General features: G+C 41.5%; 1 protein-coding gene and 1 pseudogene across 1 annotated transcript in view; one reads left to right on the top strand and one right to left on the bottom strand.

The window, feature by feature from the left end:
* Positions 1-3,646: 3,646 nt before the first annotated feature.
* LOC102822506 lies at positions 3,647-4,511 on the bottom strand (annotated as a pseudogene).
* A 4,847-nt stretch (positions 4,512-9,358) lies between these two features.
* Positions 9,359-12,979, top strand: part of EEF2K (eukaryotic elongation factor-2 kinase) — a 77,500-nt gene continuing 73,879 nt past the window's right edge. Inside the window, exon 1 of the mRNA XM_006871942.1 lies at positions 9,359-9,604. Within this exon, the coding sequence (XP_006872004.1) occupies positions 9,359-9,604 (246 nt within the window). The remainder of the gene's footprint in view (positions 9,605-12,979) is intronic.

The raw sequence follows: 12,979 nt of genomic DNA on the forward strand, positions 1-12,979 counted from the left end.
CTGTTACTCTTCAATGCTGTGTAATATTCTGTTGTGTGTATGTACTAAAGTTTATTTAACCATTCTTCTGTTGATGGGCATTTAGGCCATTTCTTTTGCTATTATGAATAGTGCTGCAATGAACCATGGGTATGCATATATCTATTCATGCCACGGCTCATATTTCTTGAGGATACCAAGGAGAGAGATTGCTGGGGCATGCGGTATTTCTGTTCTCAACTTTTTGAGAAAGTGTCATGCCATTTTCCACAATGGTTTCACCATTTTATAGTCCCACCAGCAGTGTAGGAGGGTCCCAGACGATCCACACCCTCACCAGCATTTGTTGTTTTCGGGGGGGGGGGTTGTTTTTGTTTTTTAACTTTGCTATTAGTCTTGGGAAAAGAGGTTATCTCATTGTTGTGTGATTTGAATCTAATGGCTAATGATCGTGCACGTTTCCTCATATGTTCATTGGCCGCCTTAGTGTCTTCTTTGGTGAAGTGTCTGTTCATGTCCTCTGCCCATTTTAAAATTAGATCATTTGTTTTCTTGTTGGTGAGGCACTGAAGTGTTATTTTTGTACGTCCATCCTGTACCCTGGCACTTTTCTGAAGCCATCAATGAGGTCCAATAATTTTCCTGCTGAGACTTTGAGATTTACTAAGCATAGGATCATATCATCTGTGAATACAGTTTTACTTCTCTGTCAGTTATTTTGGGAGTCCTGGTGGCTTTCATTTCCTTTCTTGCCTTATAGCTCTAAGACTTTCAGCACAGTATTGGATAGATGTGATAAAGGACAGCCTTGTCTGGTTCCTCTATACAAGGGGATTGCATTTAGTTTCTTACAATTGAGAGTGATGTTGGCAGTTGGTTTTGTATGTAGTTGTTGTTGTTGTTAGGTGCCATCGAGTTGGTACCGACTCATAGAGACCCTATGCACAACAGAATGAAACACTACCCGATCCTGGTTTTGCATATATGCCCTTAATTATATTGTGGTGGTTGTTATGTGCCGTGGAGTCAGTTTTGACTCATAGTGACCCTGACCAGGGTTTCCGAGGCTGTAAATCTTTATGGGAGCAGAAAGCCTCATCTTTCTTCCGCGGAACAGCTGGTAGTTTCGAACTGCTAATCTTGTGGTTCGCAGCCCGATTTTCTATTCGTGTTTTGTTGAGTGTTTGTTTTTAAATCAGGAATGAGTGTTTGGATTTGTCTGGTGCCATGTCTTCATCAGTTGATGTGACCATGTGATTTTTTTCCCCTTTATTTTTATGGTGGATTACATTGTTTTTCTAATACTGAACCATTCTTACCTAATATTGATATATTTTTGGATTCTATTAGCTAGGATTTTATTGAGAATTTTTGTATCTATGTACATGAGGGATATTAGTGTATAATTTTTTCTTTTTTTAGCATTTGCAACAAACTTCAAAGTTTTTTGATTAATCAGTTTGCTATGTACAAGTCATACTTTCAAATACAACTTAAGAATTAGTTGCAAGTAATCAATATCTGGAGTCCTGGTGTGGCGCTGGGGGCTAATGGGCTAGACTGCAAAGTCGATTTGAACTGCAAGTTCGGCGGTTCAAGCTCACCAGCCACTCCTTAGAAACCCTATACAGGGTCGCTATGGGTCGGTCGGAATCGACTCAACGGCTCTTAACCACAATCAACGATTTCCTCAGAAATCGTGTGATTTCCTTCAGCATCAAGATATGGATAGCTTAAATGATTTACCATCTGCCTAAAAAGAAAATATAGAAAAGTGACTAATTAATTAGGATTGAATAATAACAAAACTGGTGGTTGATCTCAAGATTAAATTATATACATATATCTGTTTTTGAGAAGGTTAATGCTGTTCTTTGAGTTGTAAAATCCATGAAAATAACAACTCTGGCAGAGTTACTTCATTTTGCTTCCCTCATCTTCCACCAAGCAGCTTTCAGGTTCGAATTGGAAGATGAAGAAAATAATACATTGTATGCGAAATCCTTTAGACACAAAGGGCGTTTGCAGAAAATAAACATCAGCATCCTGTACTCTCACACCACGCGGGTTTAGCGGTAGGCACGCAGACTTGGATCAGAGGGCTTTCGAAGCAACAAGGAATGTGGTCCTCGGTCCGGGCCATGCTGCCCCCGCGACCATCCGCACGAAGGCCTGGAGCCTGTTGATGCGGCCGTGCATGCGCCTTGCCCCGGCGGCTTGGTGTGGATGCACAGCACAACCTCTTCCACCACGTAGGAGGAGTCGCTGCGAGTCAAATCCAGCCTACCCTGGAATTCGTCCACGAGCGCCAGCAGGTCCGCCAGGTGGTATCCAGAGTGTCACGTCGGCCCGGGCGGTGGGCAGCAGGCGGGCAGTGAGGCCTTCCGGGCCTCGCCTTTTCATGGCCCCAAGACTGCTGCCGCTCTGAGACTTATGCGTGTTGCTTTTACTCGAGGTGGCGCCCGGCGCTCAGGCTCTTCCTCCGACCACAAGTCCGCGGAGCCACCGTCCATGACCGTGGGGCCGGCCGGCACTCAGGAAGTCGATGATTTTCTTTTTTAGTCATGTTTTTGCCTGATTTTTGGTATCAGGGTTATAAACAATGCTTCATAAGATGAATTTGTGAGTTTTCCATATTATAGAACAGTTTGAATAGAATTGGTATAGGCAGCTTGTTTGGTACAAACCAGTAAAGCCATCTGGGCCTGGATTTTATTTAGTTGGAAGTGTTTTGATGACTTGATCAATTTCTTCTCTTGTTATTGTTAAGTGCCGTGAAGTCGGTTCCAACCCACAGAGACCCTGTATAGGGTTTTGAATGACCTGCTGGTGAGCTTGAACCGCCGACCTTGCATTTCAAACTGCCCGCAATCCAGCGCATTAATCCACAGCACCAGACCAGGGACTCCATCTCTTGTCATAGGCCTAAATTTTTCTACCGCAGTCTGTGATAGATTAGGTAGATTGTGTGTTTCTAGGAATTAGTCCATTTCTTCTAGATTTTAAAATGTGTTGGAGTACAATTCTTCATAGTATTCTGTTATTATCCTTTTAATTTCTGTTAGTTCTATTGTGACATCAGCCATATAATTTTGTATTCATGGTACTTAAATCTTTTCCTTTTCTTTTTGTTAGATTTGCCAGTGGTTTGTCAATTTCATTAGTCCGTTCAAACAGCCCATTCTTGTCTTGTTGATTCTATTGTATTTCCTGTTTTCTGCTTATTTGTGCTCTAAGTTTTATTCTTTCTTTTTTTCTGGTGGCAGTAGGCCTACTTTGCTGCTCTTTTTCTAATTGTTGAAAATGTTGGGTAAAGGTGTTTTCTAATTGTTAAAGATGTTGGGTTAAAAAGAATTCTTTTTTTAAATAGTGAGTTTATTTCACATGTATATTTTTGTCTCCCCACCATTTCCATGTGTCTGACCACTGCTATTACTATGTCCTGTCATAACATTCCATACATACTTAGAATGAAGCAAAGGGTGAAGTTCTCATCTTTTAAAACTAAACAGGCATTTGGACAACACATTCTTGGCAAAGGAACCTGGACAACATTTATCAGGCACAGTAGGGAAAGTTCTCACTCTGCATTATAAAAATTGGATAGCCAGATATTCAACTATGACAGAAATGAAATAAGCCAGAGGATTTTAACAAACTGTTTAAATTATTTTTTAAAAGAGATTTTCTTCACTGCCAGAGATCATGAAGCCTCTTGGTCCATCATCCGGAACAATTCAACACATAAACCATTAATTTGGTTCCCACCTAGGGAAGAGAACCACATTTTTCTATACTTAGTTGCATATTTGCTTTAATGTCTTCTACAGAGCTAGATCCTTTTGGTATTTCAGGAGTTTTTTCCTGTTTTTTAATGGATTTTTGACCTTTTGTTCTTAGTGTTGATGGTTTTGAGTCTTTTTATTCTGGTTTGATATTTGTGTATTTTTGGCTGGAGCATCCAGTGTAGATTCCTTCACTGGAAACTTTTCTTCAGTTTCATCATCATTAAAATCATTATCATCATTATCTTCTTCATCATCATTGTTGTCATCATCATCATCGTCTTCATCTGCAGCAAGCTTTACTTTTTTCTGTGGAACTTGGTTATCACTTGGGGGACAGATAGCTTTTCTGATATATTTAAGAGTTTCACTTCTTCCTCCTCTTCATCATCTGACTACATCTTCCTGCACAGCTACTAAGTGCTGTTCACTAATATGCACAGGCCCTGGGCCACACTGCAACCATAAGACCACAGGTGGCGTTATTTCAAAGCCCTCAAGGGAAACCGTTGGCTGTACAGACATTTTCAAAGTTGCCAGTGTTACTTTAACAGGGCTATCTGCTTCAATAATATGAAATTCTTCCTTTGCACCAGTCCCTACACTGACCGACCGTTCTTAAAGATAACTGCTCATTTTCATCATCCACCTTAAAGTGATCATCTCAGTCGACTTTTAGTTCACAACCAAAAAGATAGCTTGGGAGCCTCAGGGGACTCAAATGTCCATATCCCTCGAATCTTCCATACAGTGGTGGTGCTCACGCTTAGGTGGTAGAGAAAAACGGAAATAACAGGATTACTGCTACTGAAAACAGCCACGCACGATGGAATCACACCAGGCCTGCTTTCTTCTTTTTGGATGTGTGCATTCATTGCTATAAATTGTGTGTCTGAGCATAAACATTTGCTGTGTCCCAAAGGGTTTGGTGTGTTGTATTTTCATTCTTAATTGATTCAAGGAATTTTTCTTAATTTCATTTTTTATTTCTTCTACTACCTAGTAATGTTCAAGCACAGTGTTATTCAATTTCCATGTCTTTGATTTCCCCCTTGATCTACCTATTACTGATTTCTAGTTTTACAGCATTGTGATCTGAGAAGATACTTTGTGGTATTTTGATGTTTTTTAATTTATTGAGGTTTGCTTTGTGAAGTAACATGGTCTATTCTGAAGAATGTTCCATATGCACTGGAAAAGAATGTGTTGTGTGCTGTTGTTGGGTTGAGTGCCTTGTATATGTTTATGAAGTCGAGTTGGTTGATTGTGTTGTTTAGTTCTTCTTAAGTTTTTTCCTTGTCGTTCTGTCCTTCATCAAAAGTGGTGTACAAAGATCTCCTACTATTATTGTATGGAGTTCTGGTGTGGTGCCGCGGGTTAATGCACTAGACTTCTAGGTCAGTTGAAACCAAAAACTATCAGTTGTTTAAGCTCACCAGCCACTCCTCAGAAACCCAGTACAGGGTTGTTATGAGTTGGAGCCGACTTGATGGTATTTAACAAAAACAATTATTATATGGAGTCTTGGTGTAGCACTGAAGGATAATCATTGGACTGCTAACCACAGGGTCAACTGTTCAAACCCATCATCCACTCCTTGGAAACCCTGTATGTGGTGGCTCTAAGTCGGAACCATCCTGATGGCACTTAATGACAGCAACAACAATAACTATTATTGTAGAGTTGTGTATTTCTTTCTTCAGTTCTAATTGCTGTTGCTAAGTGCCCTTGAGTTGCTTCCTACTCATAGTGACCTTGTATAGGATTTTCAAGGAGCAACTGGTGTAGAGTTTGATTTTTGTGTTTTGAGTCTCTTTCATTGGGAACATGTTGTTTCAAATGACCCCTTAATCATGTTATAGTGGCCTGCTTTGTCTCTGCTGGTTTTTACCTCAAAGTTTATTTTATCAGATTAAAATTGCCGTTCCTGCTTGTTTGTGATTGCCATTAGCTTGATTTATGTTTTCCATTCTTTAATTTTCCCTCTATTTCTTTGTGTTTACAGTGTGACTCTTATAGACAGCATAGTGAAGAATCCTATTTTCTTAGCTATTCTGTTACTGTCTGTCTCTTGACTGGTGCATTTAGTCCATTTGCATTCAGTGTAATTATTAATAGGTACAAACTGATTACTGTCATTTTGCTGTGTGTTTTTTCATGGTACTGCTGGTTTCTTTGATCCACATAATATTCTGCGCTGTGCTCATTTTGTTTGTGGGTTTTCTCTCCATTTTCATTTCTTTTGTGCTAATATTTACTAAATGTTAATGGTACACCTCTTTTTTTATTTCAATGTGAGGGTGTGTTAATAAGGTTACCTTGTAATTTTTTCCCCTTTTTAAAACTGTTTTATATTAAAATCTACTTGACTTGCTCACCATTTGGAAGTTCTATATCTACACTAGTCCCTCTTTTTGCTTTGTACCTGACTTTATTGTAAATTGATATCTCTGGTTCCCTATTTTCAGTCTTGCAGGTTTGTTTTACTTTAAATACTTTCATATCTGGATTGAGTTCTGGGTGGTTTTGTCATGTGTGGTTATCTCAAATTGTCTGCTGTCGTTGGTTCTCAATCCAAAGAATATCCTTTAGCATTTTTTGTAAAATTAGTCTGGTCATTACAAATTCCTTTAATTTCTGTTTATCAGGAAATGCCCTAATTTCACTGCCATATTTGAGGGACAGCTTTGCTGGTTATATGATTCTTGGTTGGCAATTTTTTTCTTTCAAAATTTTGTATATGTCATTCGATTGCTTCTTGCCAGCATGGTTTCTGCTAAGAAACCAGAGCTTAGTCTTAATGGTTCTCCGTTGTAGATAACCAATAGTTTTTCCCATGCTGCTATCGGGATTCTTTCCTTGTCTTTAGTTTTGTAAAATTTGATTATGATCTGCATTGGTGATTTTCTTTTGGGATCTATCCTGTTTAGAATTTGTTCAGCTTCTTATATATACTTATCTTCTCGTCTTTCATGATGTTAGGGAAGTTTTTCTTCCAACAACTCTTTGATAATTGTGTCTGTGCTTTTCTATTCCTGTTCTGGAATTCCTGTCACCCATAAGTTCTTCCTCTTTAGGGTGTCCCACATAACTCCTAAGCTTTTGTCAAGACTTTTTCATTCTTTTCTTACTGTTCTTCTAGCATACTAGTATTGAGAGATTTATCTTCAAGCTCACTAATTTGGGATTCCATTGCTTTGCATCTATTCCTTTGCCTTTTCAGTCTATTATTTTCTGAGATCTTAGTGTTAATTTATTATCTGGAATTCTAATGGCAGGTTTTGTATTGCTTCAAAATTTGCATTTATTTTTGTCTGTTTGCTCTTATAGTGTTTTCCTAAAGTTTTTATTTTGTTTTCCTTGCTTTCTTTGCTCTGTCAGTCCCTTGAAAAGTACTTAATTATCATTCTTTTGCATTCTCCTTCATTAATTCCATTACTTTTTCTTCTATAGAAACGTTATCTGACTCTGCATCTTGGTTATATGAGCCATTCTCTCTTGTTTTTGTGTGTGAGCTAAAATTGCCTATTGTTTCGGAGACATTGTGGGATTGTTGTATTTTTAAAAACAAACAGTTGCTGGACCAGAGAGGAGAGACTTCCTCTGTGTTTGCTGTATTTTGTCTCTGGTTATCTGTGTTGTGGGAGTCCTGCTGTGTGCTAATGGGTCAGTCTGCAAAGGCCTTTCAACTGCCAGGGTCTGAGCAGCTGCTCCTTGGAAACCCTATTCAGGATCGCTATGGGTCAGAATTGACTCAACAGCATTTAACAACAACAACATTTTTGTCGTGGAGTCCTGGTGTGGCGCTGTGGATTAATGGGCTGGACTGCAAGGTTGGTTTGAACTACAAGTTCAGCGGTTCAGGCTCACCGGTCACTCCTTGGAGACCCTATACACAGTCGCCATGACTCAGAACTGACTCAACGGCACTTAACAACATCTTTGTTGTAGAGGGTCTGTGTAGTGACTGCCTAGCCTGCCATCTTGTCAAAGTTGTTTACTGTAATCTTGCTGAAAGGAGCTCTGGTAGCGTAGTGGTTATGAATCGGGCTGTGAACCTTAAGGTCAGCAGTCCGAAACTACCAGCTGCTCCACGGGAGAAAGATGAGGCTTTCTGCTCCCGTAAAGGTTTACAGCCTCGGAAACCCTGTACAGGATCGCCATGAGTCGGAACCGACTTGACGGCACACAACAACAACAACAATCTTGCTGAAGTCTTCTTTGACTGTCTTTGAAAGGTATCCATGGACAGCTAGAATCTGTCCCTGTGTTTCCAAACTCTTGCCGATATTCTACATTCTGGATGTGAGTATGTTGTTAAATGCCACTTGTTAAAATTGGAGAGTTTGGTTAATTGTTTTACTTTGACATCATTGTTAAGTGCTGTCAAGTCGGTTCCGACATAGCGACCTTGTATAGGGTTACCAAGGAGTGGCTGGTGAGTTTGAACCACTGACCTTGTGGTTCAAACCAGCCTTGTAGTCCAGTGCCTTATCTTACAGTGCCTCACCAGGACTCCTTTAGGGAAGTGTATGTCAGATAGCTGCTCGAGACACACTACCAATCACAAAATATTTCATAGTATAGAAACATTGTAGTTTATGTAACAAACCTCCTTGATAGTCATCTTGTGCGGATGGCATTTGTTTTTTGCTGTTACTTACAGTGTTATTGCTGGAGTCCTGGTGTGGCCCTATAAGAGAGGCACTGGACTCTGAAAGCAAGGTTGGCGGTTCAAACCCACCAGCCACTCCTCAGAAACCCTACACCCTGGCTCAGAATCAGGTTGGCGGCACGTAACAACGTCAACAAAGAACATCGGTATGGTCACTCATTCTAGGCAGGTATACTGAGCGCACATAATGTAATCAGGTTCTCTTTGAGACACTAAGGAGATAGACAATAAAAAAGCAAATGAGGTGATTTCAGCTGGGGCACACACTATGAAGACAATGAAAGAGAGGATGTTGTTTGGGGGCTTAGAAATGACCTCTAGAAAAAATGACTTTTGAGCTATCATCCAAATGATGAGAAAGAATCCACTGTAGGAAGATTGGCAAGGTGGTTCCAGCCAAAGGGAACAGGCTCTGGGGTAAGAATGAGCTGGCCGTACCTGGAGAGCAGCCATGCCGCAGGGCAGCTAGGCAGGGACCAGATTACGGAAGGCACGGATCTTAATATGGTGTTCAGATTTTGTCCCTATTGTTCAGGGACACTATTGGAGAGTGACTTGCTCTAATTTGTCTTCTTAAAAGATCACTCATATTGCTTAAGCAGTATTTACTTTGCCAACCCTGCTCCCACTTTCCAATGCTGAGTTCTTAGAAGTAGAATGACTGGGCTGACAAGTTTCTCCACCTAAAATGTTCCACGATACTGCCAGCTGTCTCCTTGAAAGACAGCTCTAGGCTTTACTCTGAGGTGTGGGTGCTTGGCTGTTGCCAGCAGCACACAGGGTGAGGTGCCCAGCAGGCTCCTTTGGCTTCGTCACCCACTCGTGCCTTTCTTTCCCTTGCAGAACCCTCCAGACTGCATTTGCCCAGTAACTCTGGCTGTGCCGCTAACCTCGTGGGTAAACCAAGCAATCCAGCACCATGGCAGATGAAGACCTCATCTTCCGCTTGGAAGGTGTTGGTGGCAGCCAGGCCTCCGGGGCTGGCCACGATGGTAATTCTGATGCAGACAGCGATGATGAGGAAGGTTACTTCATCTGTCCCATCACTGATGACCCCAGATCTAACCAGAATGCCAATTTCAAGGTTAATAACTACCACCGCAACCTAACAAAAAGTCAGCCGTTTGAGTCCAGTGGGTCTCCAGCGAGTTCCTTCCACTTTAAGGTAAGTGGCCAGCCTAACACCCCACCCTCCTTTCCTTGCCTGCCAGAAGGGATGGACATTTCCTTTTGCTGGCTGCTAAGTTGGGACTGTTTCTTGTTTCCACACTCTTGCCGGGGCCTTAAATTCTGGATCTGAAATGTGTACTTGTTAAGATGGGAGAGTTTTGTTGGTTTAAAACAGTGTTGTTGTTTTTTTACTTTGTTCTTAGTGAAAAAAATGAATTGGTTCCAACTCAGCCATCTTGCGCTTATCCTACCGTATCACCTCAGAAGTCCTTTTATTACTTTGTTAAGTGTCACTGAGTCTGTTCGACTCATAGCGACGCTGTATAGGGTTTCTGAGAGTCCTGGCATGGTGCTGTGGTGTAATGCACTGGACCTCAAGGTTGGTTTGAACTGCAAGATCAGCGGTTCAAATCCACCAGCCACTCCTTGGAAACCCTATATATACACGGTTGCTGTGAGTTGGAACCCACTTGATGGCACTTAACAACAACACCAGTCTCATTAGTGTGCCTTCAGAAAAAAGTTCAGTCTAAACAGTGGCGTCTGGAGGAATCTGCAAGAGTAGCAAGGGTGTCCTGCGGGTGTAACAAGGGCTGTCCTGGGCCTGTTTCCTCAGGAACCCTGACCCCACCCACCCTATAGCCCTGATCAGGCCCCTTCAGGCTTCTTTTTGTTCTCTAAACTTAAAGAACATTGAAAAGGAACACAGTTTGAATCTCTCGCAGATACCCAAACTGCCGTTTTGACATGGTGTAAATCAAAGGGTGCAGAAGTGTTCAAGGAAGGGTTAAAGGCTTTGTTTCATAATGGTTTCGAAGATCTTGTAGCAATACTTTTTTTAAAAAAAATTTTGTATTGTGACTTGAGTGAAGGTTTACAGAGCAGATCATCCGTTTTGCATTCAATAAAGCATATACTTTGCTTCATTACAATGATTGCAATCCCTTCCACGTACCATCAGTTAACAGTGTTTACCTCTGTTCACTTGAACTTTTACACGCCTGCCTTTGTCTCCTGCTACCTTCATCTTTCCTCTGTCAAGCTTCCTCTTGTACTTTTTGACTTACCCTGGTGCACACACATTCGTATACACATGGAATATACCAGTTGCTTCTCACCAGCATCACAGCAGTCTAACAAAATGAAACAGAACGGAATAGTAAGCGTTGGCGAGCATTCAGATTGTATTTGTTAGTTGGCTGACACGTGGCCACCTCCTGTGTCTGAGAATGGAATGCCGTCCTGTCCTGCGCTGTCTCCATGCTCGTTGAAGGGTTGAGTCCAGTGTTGCAACTGTTGTGTTAATAATTGTGTCAGTTCATCACATTGAGAGTTTCCCTCTCTTCACTCACCCACACTGTACCAAATACAGTGTCTCTAGCCAGTGTCTTCTTCCTAATGTAATACCTAGAGTAAACAAGTTGAAATCTCTCCATACTTCTAGCTAAAGAACATCTGTCTGTAAATAGTGAAGTGTTTACTTAATTTTGACTCTTCATTGTAAAGTAAGTGAGGCTTTCTAGAGCAGATCATTAGATTTGTATTCAACTAATCTTAACACTGCGTGTCGTTGAACATGAAGTAACATGTTACTTCAATGTCACTTCACACACTCTACATATTCCATGTCCTTCTGGTTTCCATTCCTCCTACTTTCCTCATCCTTCTGGATTTTGTTCTTAGGTAAATGCTGCAAGTATTTTTACTTCTTGAAACATGTACTGATGATATTACACGCATATATAAACGTGGTGATCTATTCGGTTGCTGACATCTCATGATATCCCACTGTTAAATATTTTGCTATTATACCTGCATTCGTGTGTATCTGGGCACAGGGACATGCTGTAAAATGTAGCTCTTTGCATTGGTCATGCTCAAGAAAGCCCGTTTAGAGTTAGCTATCCATCAAGGAAAAGCGTATTTCCTTTCATAGGAGATGCTATAACAAAGTACCACAAAGTGGGTGGCTTTTAAAGAGATGTATAATCTCAGAGTTCCGGAGACTAGAAGTCTAAATCAAGGCACCAACAGGGCCATCTTCTCTTTGAAGGCTTTAGTGGAAGGTCCCTTTGCACTGCTCCTGGTTTCTGGTAGCCTCAGGCAGGCCTTGGCTTAGCGCTGCAACACAGATGCAACTCTGCCTCTGTCTTCACAGGGCTGTCTTTCCTCTGTCTGCCTCTCCTCGTGTCTTCTCCTCTTTCATGATGACTCCATCCAGATGTGTTGTAGGCTCAGCACTGGACTGGACCACAAGTTCGGTTTGAAATGCAAGTTTGGCGGTTCAAACTCACCAGGCGTTCTTCGGAAACCCTATTCGGTGTCACTACGAGTGGGAACTGACTTCATGGCACTTAGAAATTGAGCAGCAACCACCCAGATGGATTAGGACCCTCTCTATTTCAATATGACCCCATGTTTACTGATAACATCTTTAAACACCCGATTTCCAAACAAGATTCCATTCTTGGGGGGCACAGTTCAATCTGTAACACCATGGCAAAATTAATTTAAAAAAGAGGAGCAAAGGTGATGTCATTGGACTTTTGTATAGTAACTGATGGGGAAAATATTTTTAATTCCATACCATTATGCTATTTAATTGATTCCTCACAAACAATAATCATCTGTTATTGATTGTAAGCAAAATGCCTGCTACCACTCTGGGATTTAAAAGTAAAAACATTGTCCTGTAACTTCAGAATTCATCAGTATTTAACAAATGAGTAATTTTGGTTCTTACACACAGGAGTAGTTTTTCCTTTCCTGAACCAGGGTCCGAGCTTAACGTCGCTATGGGGCAGGCTGTCCCAGGAATCACCCCATGGTACTTCGCTGAGGTTTTTAGGTCATGAAGGTTCATGGTAAAGTTGCTCCCTGTGGTGTGAGGCAATCTGGGTGCCAGTGGGGGAAGGGAGGTGGGAAGCAGCGTTCATTAAACAGAAGCCAGCCTAGGGAAAAAACGAACTTTATTATTGTAACAACCCAAGGGCAAAAACTGATCTCTCAAAGGACAGATGTGAGAACCCGAAGGCCCCAGGTCTGCCCTCGCTCTACTTTCTCCATTTCTGTTTGTGGTGGTGTGGTTGTTGAGCTGCCGACAGTTGGCCTGACTCATGGCTACCCCATGCACAACTGAATGAAATGTTGCCTGATCCTGTGTCATTCCCATGATTGGTTGAGATCCACAGGGTTTTCATTGGCTAATTTTCAGAAGCATATTTCCAGACCTTTCTTCGTAGTTCATCTTAGTCCCAAAGCTCCACGGATGGGTGGGCGGTGGTTGTACATGAATCGCATCAAGTAGGAGTCAAACCCGGCTCTCCCACATGGTTCCAACTCATAGCCATCCTGTACAGGGCTTCCAAGG

This window comes from Chrysochloris asiatica, unplaced genomic scaffold, assembly GCF_000296735.1.
Source record: "Chrysochloris asiatica unplaced genomic scaffold, ChrAsi1.0 scaffold00178, whole genome shotgun sequence".
Lineage (NCBI taxonomy): Eukaryota > Metazoa > Chordata > Mammalia > Afrosoricida > Chrysochloridae > Chrysochloris > Chrysochloris asiatica.